The 13,737-nt window shown below is 39.0% G+C and overlaps 1 protein-coding gene across 1 annotated transcript in view; it reads right to left on the bottom strand.

Annotated features, from left to right (window-relative positions):
* Positions 1-7,321: 7,321 nt before the first annotated feature.
* The window catches only part of NECTIN3 (nectin cell adhesion molecule 3), a 131,783-nt gene continuing 125,367 nt past the window's right edge, over positions 7,322-13,737 (bottom strand). Inside the window, exons 8-9 of the mRNA XM_017882339.1 lie at positions 9,069-9,131; positions 7,322-8,284 (exon numbers count right to left, since the gene is read on the bottom strand). Of these exons, the coding sequence (XP_017737828.1) occupies positions 8,105-8,284; positions 9,069-9,131 (243 nt within the window). The 3' untranslated portion in view covers positions 7,322-8,104. The remainder of the gene's footprint in view (positions 8,285-9,068; positions 9,132-13,737) is intronic.

Here is a 13,737-nt window from a genome sequence, read left to right as displayed (position 1 = left end):
TCTAACAAGCAAGAATATATACTATTGATCACTTCTCCCCACCAAAATAAAAATAGTTCAAATGGGCCGGGCGCGGTGGCTCAAGCCTGTAATCCCAGCACTTTGGGAGGCCGAGGCGGGCGGATCACAAGGTCAGGAGATCGAGACCATCCTGGCTAACACGGTGAAACCCCGTCTCTACTAAAAAATACAAAAAAACTAGCCGGGCGAGGTGGCGGGTGCCTGTAGTCCCAGCTACTCAGGAGGCTGAGGCAGGAGAATGGCGTGAACCCAGGAGGCGGAGCTTGCAGTGAGCTGAGATCTGGCCAGTGCACTCCAGCTTGGGTGACAGAGCGAGACTCCGTCTCAAAAAAAAAAAAAAAAAAAAAAAAAAAAAAAAGTTAAAAAAAAAAAAAAAAAATTTTAAAAAAAAAAAAAAAAAAAAAAAAAAAAAAATAGTTCAAATGACTAGAAACTAATTTTACAAAAAACAAAAACAACCAAACAAAAAACGCAGGTTAGTAAAACATTTCTTTTGAAAACAATGGGTGAATTAGTATTCTGAATTGAGCTAGAGCACATTTCTGCTTGAAGACTCTCCATATTAGGCACTATGCATTTATATAGTACAGAACATTTGCAAAATGCTTTTCACCATTTATTAGGACTCACAACACCTGGGTGTTGGGGAATAGCCGGATTACCTCAGTTTACACAGGGAGAACCAAGGCACATTGTGAGATCTTGCCAGGGCCAGAGTGAGACCTCATTAGCTTCTGACTTCTAGTAGGAAGAGCAAGATGTTTCTTTGTGAAGGACATTAATTTGTTTAATGATAGAAGTAAAAGTATTTCGGATTTGTTGTGGGAAAATTAGTTTGGGCTCCATAAATAAAAAGTTCAGAGCATGGATAAGGTAGAGATTTCACTGTGAAAAGGGTTAATGAGAAGTTAAAACCAGATATAAGGCTCTTTTCAGACAGATCATTTTCAGAAGTAAAACAGCAAAATGAGAATAGGAAAAAAAAAATAGCTATAGAGTTTCTCATTTCTAACCCAAGGGGCTTTGATAAAATCACTTTAAAAGAAGGATCTATCTCTTAAAACAACCCTTAAACATCTTATTTTTTCCCCCTCATTAACCCCTGTGAGGTAGAGAGCACTTACAAGGATGAAGCTAAGAAGTAAAGAAGTTAAGAGTTTAAAACCACATGGATAGTGAATAGGCTGGAGCAGATGTTGTCTTAAAGCATTGACTTAGAAATAGAAACAGAAGGTAGAGAATAAACAGGAACTTTTATGGATGGACAAGTGGGATAATCCAGGGACCTAGTAGCAACATCAGCTACTTAACATTTCTTTTAAAAAGGACTTGGAATTTCAAGTATGCAGTGAGGCCTAAAATGACAAACACTTGTCTGGGTATTGAAATGCTCAGCTGAAGGGAATATATGCAATACGTTCTCATAAGACCTTGTGGGAAAAAGCAGAGGCATAAAGGAGCTACAACTTGGACAAGTGCAAACTAATGCATTTAGGACAAACTGCTGTTACCTCTAGTTAAAATATAATGAGCACTGAGCCATCAATAAAGCTGGAGAGAGGAACTTAATTTAGCCTGATCAACATGCTAGGGTAGGGTTTTTTAAAATATCAGTCATTACTGGAAAGGGTATTTAAAACCAAAACAATGGCGCCCATTCACTTGGAAAATCACGTACAACTCTGGTATTCATAGATCCGTTGTGAGTTATCAGGGGAAATTAACTTCTGGAAGAGACATATAAAACATCTCTTCATGGCTGACAGACACATCTGTAGTAGGATAGGCCACAGTTCTAAGCCAGCATAGCAAATCTGATGTTCTGGATCTCCAGGGAGGATTTCCCTCAAGGTCTCTAATCAACTTTCACAGTCAAATTCCACACTAGGATAATAAATACAACCAATTTAGGTCATAGTACCAAGGATCCTGCTGGGTCATAGGGCACCTGATTATAGGAACTTTATAAATTGTATTGCTGGGAAAAACCACAAGAGGACAACTGTTTGGTTTCTTTCACTGCATCTTTCACTGCAGCAAAAGAATTATATAGCTCACCTGGGTTTTATTTATTAAGGATTGTGTGGGATGGCATTTATAATCTAATCATCTTAAGTCCATGAGTGTATCTCCTTGGGTCCAGCTGATATGCCTCTTCTAGAAATCATGTGCTAGTGGCAGCTGTAAACACAGCTACAGAATGGGACCATTTAGGGGACAGTACCCTGCCCATTTTCAACTCGAAAATGTTGTTTTCCGTAAATATATATGGCAACAATAAAACATCTATTCCTCTGAAATTATGGAAGTTAATCCTAAACCTCACAGCCTTTAAGACAACAGAATGTAACTAGTACTTTTTGATGCAGGGAGGCATGTCATTTGATATATATCATAACTTCATCCCCCAAACACTGACTAGAATATTCTGGGGAAGGATTAATGGAACTGATTTATTCATAACTAACGGAATGGAGAATGTTTTTATTTGTCAATGGTAGTTTTCTCTCTCCCTGAGGCCCAGAGGGAACTTATATGCCATTGCCCCAATTGAAAACGTATGACAAAATTTTCGATGTTCTTCTGAATTGTTTATGTTCTCTTTTATTTTTAGTCTACTCTGCTTCAAACTTCTACAGTCAAATTAAAACTTGAGTGGAGAAGAATAACAAACATAGAAGAAAAAAGCATAGAAGTAACCTAATGTTTCAAGTATTGAGAGAAGGTTGCAGGGGTGGGATTCTCTTGTACATGTGAACTGCAAAATGTTTTTTTGAGCTGCAAATTTTAAGTAGACATGTCTTGCTGTCTTACACACGCACACACACGCGCGCGCACACACACACCCCTAAGAAAGAACAGGCTGTCACTAAGGATAAATGCCAGTTCAACTCTATGCAGCAGGTTGAGTTTAGAGTAGTAAAAGAGCTTCACTCCACCCTAGTGTGAGGGTATAATAACCTGTGAAATCTTTAACAAGTTCTGTTATACTTGATATAATTTTTAAAAATTATTTTGGCATATGTTAATCAGTCATAATACTTACTCTGGGGGTGCTTGCTTAACATCTGACATATCCTAATTGGGAATACAACTTCAGGGCTGTTAGCATTTGAAAAAACTCTAGTCACTTCAGACACTACCACAAAAGCTTTATCTGTAGCTTAACACAGAGACTGTTAATAAGTAAATATTTCCAACGATCAAATTAATGGCGTTAAAGATATGTGGCTTGGCCCAAATACTGTAGGGCATCCTAGCCCTTCCATGAGCAGTATATAAGAATCTGACAAGTCCAGCAGTTTGGGATTTCTAACTTATTCTTTTAGAAGTGAAACTAAGAATTGACTCAGCTGACTGAATCTGTTAGAATATTGCTGGATTCACTTCTAATAACTCTTCTAGGCAGGATAATGTTGGGTTGCACAGAAGGACAGAATTGGGACTTTTTCAAGCTTATAGGACAGGTTGCATGACTGTTCTGGTGCCTGCTTGCTCATAAACACACATGACACAGCACTTGGTCTAAGACCTGATTTCAGTGTAAAGTACCACCTGGTGAGGTTGGGAGACCTATAGCCCTCACACATTTCTAACTACTGAAGGCTACCAAAACAACCTAATAATTGTGAGTGCCCAAACTGGCAAAGGCCAGGTTATAATTTTCTCTAGCGGAGGAAACCCAATACTTTTATAGATACAACAATATTAATCCAGTCATAGTCTACAGTTGAAATAAGCTTGCAAATAGCAGCTTCTAGTTTAACAGGGATGAAAGTCCCTTGTCCTGCTATAAGGTCTGCAAATGACTTCAGAAAGAAGGAAGGTCCTTGTCAGCCAAACACAGGAAGAAGAGAACCACAGAGCTGAGCCACGGGTGGGCACTGTGACATTTCTATTTGATGCTTTTCTATTCTTCTGCCTTTTTGGCTTCTTTCCAGTTGTCCAGCATAGGAGTGCCGCCACTCCTGGCAGTTCAATAAAGGTGAAACAAACAGAGCAATGAGCGTATTGAACAACTATATTGAGGGAGAGATGTTAGAGAGAAGTCTGTGCCCACTAAAATTGAGCAGACTGAGATGGAGTGGTTATAATTATTTGGTTGGTTGTCTTTGCAGCTATGGGTAATCTAATGAATATGAGAGTCTGAGCATTTGGATTACCCATAGTAAAAAAAAAAAAAATGAGCATATGTACTTGCTTTTGTCAATAAACATTTCTTGTTTTATTCCATATACTCTCTTATATCTCTGCTTTAAAATAATGTAAAACTACATTCCCCACTCCCCAAAAGCAGATGTGAAAGCAGTAACAGCCAACTGATGCTCAGCACACCCTATGATTGTACAGTAGGAGAGTATGAGCCTGTCTGTCTCCACAAGAGCTCCTGGGAAGAGGGCAAAACAGGAGTCTGGTTCTATTCCTTGAGATGATTCATGTAAGGTACTTGCCCTAGAACCCAATCCATACTACATACTCAATAATGTTACTTGATATTAGTAGTAATTTAAAAAATAAGAGTAAATACTGGTAATAGTAACATGCATTTTCAATTCTAGCTAAAGCCTAAGCAGCTAAAATTCAGATAAAAAGCTTTTCACATGACAATTATTTGTTAAAGTGAAAGGAATCTCTCTAACTTGGACTTGGCTATACGTGAATTCAATCAAACTGAATTTTTCATTTTGCCACTTGGTAATCCCTAAAGAAACTATAGTACTCTCAATACTGGCAAGGACCCTGGACGTTTAGGTTCAATATGCAAAGATAACAGAGTCACAGGCATTTGTCAGTTTTTGAAGGAAAATTACAATTCTCCAATTCCCCATCCATTATCATCTTCTTTAACTCTTACAATTCTGAGAGGTTGCAAATGATACCCCAGACAGGTTGTGACTTGCCTGTTTCAATGGCTTGAAAGGGGTGAAGCTGGGAGTACCTTTTCTTTTGATTCTTGGTAAATGGTCTATCTTCCAAACTCCAGGGAATGAGGCTTAAAGGAAGGCTCTACTGTGAATTTAAAGACTACTGTGAAAGAGGTCTTAGGAAATCATTTGCAATAGCAGGATGAAGAAACTATCTTGTCCCTTTAAGTAAACAAGCTCATAGGAAAGTAATGGGGAAACCAGTTCATTGTAGTTTTCAGCACATTTCTTAAGTATCTATTATGCACATGTTACACAGAAGCCTAGCCCAGGTAAGAATTTTCTATTACATGCCCCAAAGAGCATGGACTTCTTATACCATTGCATGTGGTGTGTAAAGAACATAGTGATCTGCTACTGTAGCAACAATGCACATTCCTGGAGCTCGGGCTGCCTACAAAATAGGCAATAAAGGCTGTGCATTTAAGGTAAGCATGCACACCACCACCAGAAATGCAAAGTTGCGACCATAAGTAGATAAGCGCTCTGGGGATTTATTTCTGTTTCAGAGTGTTTTACTAAACAATTTATCGGAAGAGTATCTAATATCAGCTGTGGATTATATCCCTAAACCCCAATCACTGACCTTTAAGAATCTAAATTCCAAATTTAAATGGCATCGTCAAGTAGTCTAGGCTCCAAATTTAGAGATCAACAGGCTACTTTTGGATGGCAATTTTTGGTAGAGAGGGCTGGTTGATCAAACCCTTTTAAAACTGCTTTCTATTTAGCCCAGTTTTTAGAGAGAACAGATGGAAGGCACCAGGATAAGCTATTATAGAGCTTATGTGACCTGTGTAAAGGGCCAAGAGTTATACCATCTACCAGTATGTTAAAGAAGTATCATAGCTAACACAAAGGCAAGGAAGATAATTGAATTCACTGGCTGCAGGAGAGGTGAGACTACATCCTGAAATTTCTTTTCCATAACTACACTGAGAATTTTAAAAGGTAGACAGTGGGTTCCTCAAAGTATGGAGGGTGCTGAAGACAGGTCACAGGGCTCCTGAGAACCAGTGTTTCCAAATCCCTTTCTCTGGTGCAAATGAAGACAGCTACTCCCCTGGGTCTATAGAATGCTTTTGTGAAACTAAGTCAACAATTTACTTCCCAGCAGGACCTTCGAAACCATCCCCAACATGTAAGGCATTGACATTTTTGAGGCTTTCTAAAGGAGATGATGTACTACCTTATTGTGTCCATAACATCCAGTGTTTATGAAACACTTCCCTGTCAAGCAGAGCTCTGATCACAGCCATCCTCCTATTGGAAAACAAATGCCAGGATTCCTACACCTTCAGTTATACTAACTCAGCGTTGGCCTTCCAAATAATAAAGTTGAATATTTTCTTTGCTACAAAGGGCAGTACACTCCTACTCTGAGGTAGCACAGCAGCAATGGGTGTCCTTGGAATTTACCCTTTGATCCTTACAGCTACAGACTTTAAAATTGCTCATTACCTAGCTAAAGCATTGAGTTGAAATTTAAGCATCCTTTCTCCCAGAGTTGCTGGTCACTCGGGTAAATGGGGGAGAATATATTTCTGCTGTAGAACTACCTAGATAATTTGATAAAGCATGACAACTAGGAAAAAGAAACAAACACACAAAAAAGAACTAGAGCCAGCACAACATAAATCATAATGTATCTTTGGCATCTCATTAGAAATCTGTGCTAACATTCTCCTCTACCATTGAAGTTTAGGTTGGAAATATACACTACTTTATGTATTTTATTGCTTATGTCAGTCTTTCCTAAACACTCTTTGTAGTGTTTTCTATACCTTTGACACACCTCTAATCTTCCAGAACACAAAGTAAGATGCTTTCCTTAAGATGTGAGGGAGGTGATGGGCATTCATGTGAAACTGCATTCCTTCCACCTCTGCTCTGTTATGACCTCATTGTAATTATTACTGTCAATCTCAGGGATGGAAAGTTGGCAAAGGGAGAAGAGAAAACTCAAGACAGACATTTACAGACACTAAAGTGTTGTAGGACACCCCAGTAGACAAGTCATTATATTATTTACTTTTTAGCATCTCTTGACTCTTGGTGACTAGGTAAAGTAGGGGAGAAGGGATAAAAGACACGTCAGTTTAACATACATGCCACATTGAAGTGCCTCTTCTTTTAAGTTTTCTAAATGTTCACCTGGCTTTTAAGAGCAGAAGTTATTACATGGTGACTTTCCAGCAGGCTTTTCTGAGGTAGATAAAACATGGATGATAAGTAGTCTGAAGACTGCAGAAGGGGAGGTAAAGACTATGTGGCTGGGATTCGTTTGAAAGAAATTTCAGAAGTGAAAGCTGAGCCTGTCATGTATAATACTAGAGAAAAGAGGAACAAGGTTAAAGGCTGTACATCATTTAAAGAAGGTTTTTAGAATTTAATAGGTGCAAAATAGGCTAATCTAGCTAGTAAAGAACAGTATTGTAGGAACAGTGACAGAGCAAAAGAAGAGCCTTTGTTACATACAGCTAGTCAAAAGTAGGCAGAAAACAGAAAGAGATATGTATCCCTCAGGACCTCAGTGTTCAACAAGGAATATATATCATAATAACACGAGGGTTTAAAAGCAACCAACAGGCTTGAAGGTTTCAACTGCCTTTTGTTGCTGTTTGGATGAAGAGCAAATTTTGCCTCTTTCCTCAGGCCTCTGTTTGTACACAGGTATTGTAATTGTATTAAGCATGTCAGGGAAATCCAAATCCCAGCTAAATAATTAGTGAAATGGATTTTGAACTCATTTTTATGCCCGTGTGAATTACAGATGAACAGGCCAGCATGGCTGAGACCCAATGAGGTTAATAGTACCAGCTGGGGCCTTTCTTTCTGGAGAATCACTGCAGTTATCACAGACAGATGCTGTACTGTTAAATGAAAATGCCATTGTAGGCCAAATGTTAGCAGTTAAACACCATTGTCACAGAAACACACAAAGCTATAGTCAAGTTCACAAACACAGCTGATGGTTAAGGAACCCTTAATGAAGAAAAGAAATTTGCTATTGGCTTTACGTCATTCATTAGGACTTCCAATACCCTTAGAGTGGGACGGTTCTATATGAGAGACAGTAAAACAACTATTGGCTTTAGTTTCTCTCCCCAATCTAAGAATAAACATTTGTTATAACGCCCATTGGAAAAAGAGAAAAATCACACATAATGCTCTCGTGGGTCAACGTAGACTCTCTTAGGGTCGTTATTTTGATGATGTTTGCCAGGGCTCCGGTCTTGGTAGCACATCTGATTGTAAAGGGGGTACATCTGCTGAATGCCATCTTCCCCAACTGGATTCTCATCTTCATAGTCAAAACTCCTGCTATTTAGTCCATTCTAAAAATTCAAACATTGCTTACATTAGCAGAGCAGCTGTTTGCATTTTTCTAGCACTGGTAAAACAGGCAAGAATACAATTCATTACAGTTTAGTGTCCCTGATTCACTACCCCAAAAACTACTGAATGGCAAGGTAAGTTCAACAACTTATATTTTTCAGTCATTTGTTGCTTACAATACCCTGAATAAGAATAGTAGTAGCTCCTAGATACAAAATTGTGACTAATGGAGACTGGGATCAGTTTCACATTTTGAAATTTGGAGTTGCTATCAGTTAAGGTAAACTGGAGAAGAACAGGGTTATAAACCTCAGGAGTCTCTAAAGCAAGGCTCGAGCTTAAAATGAACATACGAGGTATACAGAGAATTAAACCAACCAAACAAAAGAAACCTCAACTCAGCTCTGGGGAACTGGGGAAAGGACACAGAAAAATGAACTGGCATTTGAACATATGCCTGATAAAACTGAAAATAAACTCTGCCAAAAATATCATCTTGTCTTGACCTTTCCTTCTGGCTTGACCTTGCCACAGCTAGCACTTATAAAATGAACCCCCCATGATGTTCGGTGGTGTCTCTGGTACAGACTCTTCTGCTCATTATTGGTTTCATAAAACTTGATTACTTCTAAGAGTAAAATTCAAGGACTACCAGATCTTAGCAGAGACACTCAAATAGGAGAAAGATGAATAAAGTGAACTTGTACAGAATTAAATGATATTTTAATAAGCATGTTAGCTACCAGCTCCACCTGGGCTGATAGCCACAACATGGTTACTTACAGAGTGCTGAAGATGGCCAACTTCTCTTTCTTTGAACTGAGTCTGCAAAGGCAAGTGTTCAGGCTGGAAGAAAACACAAAAAGACATGCACTGTAAAACACATGGCAAACATATCAACCAGTAAGATTCCTATTTTTAAAAGAGCCAATCATGTCTTGTTATAAATGTCTACCAACTAAGCAAAATGTTCCACATGAGAATAAGAAAAGCAACCATATTTTTTAAGAGTTTCACTCACTCTCTCCTGGCTCTTGACTTCTAGAAAGAAGAAAATAAAGGGTTGGGCACAGTGGCTCTTGCCTGTAATCCTAGCACTTTGAGAGGCCGAGACAGGTGGATAACTTGAGGCCAGAAGTTTGAGACCAGCCTGATTAACATGTGAAACCCCGTCTCCACCAAAAATACAAAAATTAGCTGGGCGTGGTGGTGCACACCTGTAATCCCAGCTATTTGGGAGGCTGAGGCAGGAGAATTGTTTGAATTGGGGAAGCAGAGGTCACAGTGAGCCAAGATCGTGCCACTGCACTCCAGCCTGGGCTACAGAGCAACCGAGACTTGGTCTTAAAAAAAAAGAAAGAGAAAACATAGACAACATCTGCTGCAGAAGTTCTCATGCAAACTGGTTTACATCTTACATGAGGGAGAAGTCATCACAGAAGGTCTCCTGTCTTTTCTCAGTGGAAGAGTCTGATATTTTGAATCAGGTAAAAGTGGTTTGGGGTGGTTAATGAGACATTATTTTTTTGTCTTCATACATAGATTTGAAGGATATATTATCATCCTTTTCTTGCTTGCTACTCTCCCATTCTTATCCCCACCCTCACCCCACACAGATTATAAAGGGAGTTCATTTTCAAACCTCACCCCAGGAAGAATTTTTTTTTTTTCCTCAGCTTACAAACACATGACTCACCCTTCAGACTTCAGTTCAAATATCACCTCTTTCACGAAGCCTTGCACAACACCCTCGAGCAGAGATAGCCACCCTTTTCTGAGCCTTCATAGCATTTATTATCACAATTATAAGTCCACTTGCTTTTCCCCTTTTCCAGATAGAGAGTGCTGGCTGAAGTGTTTCACAAATATTATCTCACCTAATACTTCAACAAGACTAGTATCTTTATTTTATGGATGACTAAAAATGAGGCTTAGTTAGGCAAGTTGTCTCCAGTCACACAACCGGTAAGTGGTAAATAGTGATTCAAATGTGGCTTTGTCTAATTATAAATTCTGTATTTTTACATCCTTGCTTTCATTTTAGTGTCAGGAAAATAGATGTTCAGTCAATCTAATAAAATAATGCCTGAATCAGATACGCCACATGCAGGCATATCTCTCAACAAGCTCTGCATTTCACTGTCTTTGCTCATACTGTCCCTTTTGGTTTGGAAGGACAAATCTCTGGGAGTAGAAATTCTGCCTAGCCAACATGGCCTGACTAAAGTCATTCTTTTTTTTCACAAGGCTTGTCCACATTCCATCAAAGTTAATATCTTTACTCCTAGTTTTCCTATTGTTCTTGTTTTTATCTCTATTATAGCACATATCATGACTGTCTTGTTTTATAGTCCCTAATGTTAACTTTCAACTCCAGTAAGTAGTGAGCCTTTCTTAGCCATTGCTAATGGTCTGAATGTTTGTACACTCCCAAAATTCATATGTTGAAACCTAATCGCAATGTGAAAGTATCAAAAGGTGGGGGGGCCCTAGGGAGGAGAACAGGGTATAAGGGTGGAGCTGTCATAAATGGGATTAGTGCCCTTATAAGGGATTGAAGAGATCAGAGCTCTTCCCTTCCTTCTTATGAAGTTATAGTGAGAAGACAGCCATCTATCAGGAATAAGGCCCTCACCAGACACTAAATCTGCTGATACCTTGATCTTGGACTTCCCAGCCTCCAGAAATATAAGAAATAAATTTCTGTTGTTTGTTAGCTACCTAGTTTACAGTGTTTTGTTACAGAAGCCTGAACAGACTAACATAGTCATCCTCCTCCATCCCTCTACCTTAGTGTGGGTTTGTGCAATAATAAGAATAGTTCACTAACGAATGTATTGGAATCTAAACTGTCATCAATTCTTGATATCTTATGTCAAGGTTATCTATGTTGCCAATTATGTGACATGTTCACTCCTCCTGTCAAAGTCAGCATAATTCTACAGTGCTTCCCACATGATCGGGTGATATTAACCAGTAAACACTGGTAAAAGTCCAAGGCAGGGCCAGTCATGGATGGATGGCCAATCACACAGGGCCCCTGGGGTTTAATACTTTTAATACTTTGCAGTTGCCATCTAAGATTTCTTAATAATTTCACCATTAATTTCTGTTGTAAGTGGTCTAATGAGACAAAAAAGCATGCTTCAGGGACTTGTAGGCTAGGCTCACAGGCATCCCTGCCTCCTGCTATCTGTGTGATTCTTGGTCACTGCTTCCCCATCTGGCTGCCCCAGGTCCTACGTGGCCTCCCTCTCAGTGTCCCCTCTTCAGTGACTGCTGCTGTCCTCGGCCCAGGCAGGTGCCTGGGCATTGGTTTAGGAGCACATGCCCACAGTCATGGTGCATACGGCAGGTGCCTGGAGGCCATGTCCCAGTGAAGATGAGCCTCTCATTCACCCCCTCTCTAGGCACCTAATAATGCCGTCTTGACAGCCTTAATTTTTGAACATGGGGACCAACATTTTCATTTTTCACTGTGCCTCAGGAATTATGTAGCTGGTCCTGGTCAAAGGAAATTAGACTTGGGAAAAAACACCTTATATTAAAATCAGCATTTTCATTTGTTTCTTTCCCATTTATTATTTTCCATCCATTAATACAGATAATTAAGAAATGATTTCACATCACTCACTGCTGCATCTAACTTGACAAGAGGTGGTGTAATCAGAAGCTTCTCTGTAAAGGGGGTGGGTGTGAATTTTCTAAGCCATGAAAGAGTTAATCCATATTTTAAAAAGTGGTATCTGGATATCTTTAAAAAATCAATTTACAATCTCATTTCCTCCTACTTCAAGTTTCCCTTTATTACAATAATAAAACCTAAAGACATTTGTGTTGATTCTTAGAACTTCTAAGTCAGTAGAAGCCATCATAACCCACTACCTCTTTTACCAGCATCAAGGAACCTCTGACAGACATGCCACAGTCTGCTCATACCATTTTCTTCAGCAGTCCCTCATGTCTAATAGTGTGACTTAATTTCTAAGTCTGACACTTGTAGAAGAAAAAGGCAATTTAAGTGATGTTCTAAGCAACCTTGGCTTCCAAGAAATAAACAGTAGCTACCAAATGGAGGGCAACCAAAGATTTCTGGTGGTTGTTTCTATTCCTTAACAGTAGTACATTCATTTTGAAAAGTTTAAAAAAAAAAAAAAAGTAAAAGAAATCTTGAACATAGTCTCTGATAACAATATGGTCCTTGCCTATTCCTCGTGGCAGTGTGGGGGAAAGCAGGGGTACTCAACACTGAAAGGGAGCATATTCTACGAACACAGTGTTTATGGCCTCAACAGTTCAAGGGAAGATTTGGTTGGAAGATGTGCTGTTCTATGCTTATATTTAAAATTCCAAATGGTAAATTTAACATGACCGGAAAATAAATGATCATTCACACTTTGCTGAACACCCTGGGTTAAGACCTGTATTTGGTCATCACCTATTAAATGTGGTAACAACTTTCAAGTCTCTGGAAGTCAGTAATGCAATGTCATAAGTAACAATATAACAAGTATTAATAGTATTTGGGAACTACAGAGATAAATGATCTGTCTATTCTGCTTCAATACAAACAGATTTTAAAGAGCCATAGCTTTATGAATAATAATAACATTGCTGTCTTTTGCTCATGGTAGAAGATTTTTTTTTTAAATAGCCAGAAGTGGTGCATTTGACAATAAAGGACAAGGAGAGAAAGTTCTCAGGCTTGAACAGGAAAAAATGGTGCCTGGACACTACAAACAATCTTCACTTGCACTGATTGGACAATAAGTGAATGGGTAAGTTCCTTTTCTCTGCCCCATATTCTGAATCTTCATCATTAAATCATTGTAACTTTTGTAATCTAATATTTAATAAAATTGTGTATGGAGACAAGGACCCAACCCACCCTAGAAAAGGCCCTGAATTAGGAACTGGGCTATGAAAAGCATTATGTATCTGTTTCTGCACTGTGTGGCTATCTAATCTCTGATAAGAATTAGCCAGGCACACATCACCATGCCTGGCTAATTTTTTAAATTTATTTTTTGTAGAGACAGGGTATTGCTATATTGCCCAGGCTCATCTCAAACTCCTGGTCTCAAATGATCCTCCGACAGTGTTGGGATTATAGGCATGAGGTATATGCTTAGTTTTTTAAGAAACTGTCAAACTGTCTCCTAAAGCATCTATACCATTTTGTATTCCTTTTTTTTTTTTTTATTATACTTTAAGTTCTAGGGTACATGTGCATAACGTGCAGGTTTGTTACATATGTATACTTGTGCCATGTTGGTGTGCTGCACCCATCAACTCGTCAGCACCCATCAATTCATCATTTATATCATGTATAACTCCCCAATGCAATCCCTCCCCCCTCCCCCCTCCCCATGATAGGCCCCAGTGTGTGATGTTCCCCTTACTGAGTCCAAGTGATGTCATTGTTCAGTTCCCACCTATGAATGAGAACATG

This window comes from Rhinopithecus bieti, unplaced genomic scaffold (assembly GCF_001698545.2).
Source record: "Rhinopithecus bieti isolate Rb0 unplaced genomic scaffold, ASM169854v2 scaffold_777, whole genome shotgun sequence".
Classification (NCBI taxonomy): Eukaryota; Metazoa; Chordata; class Mammalia; order Primates; family Cercopithecidae; genus Rhinopithecus; species Rhinopithecus bieti.
Note: the sequence above shows the minus strand (reverse complement) of the source record. Positions and strands in the feature narration are given on the sequence as shown.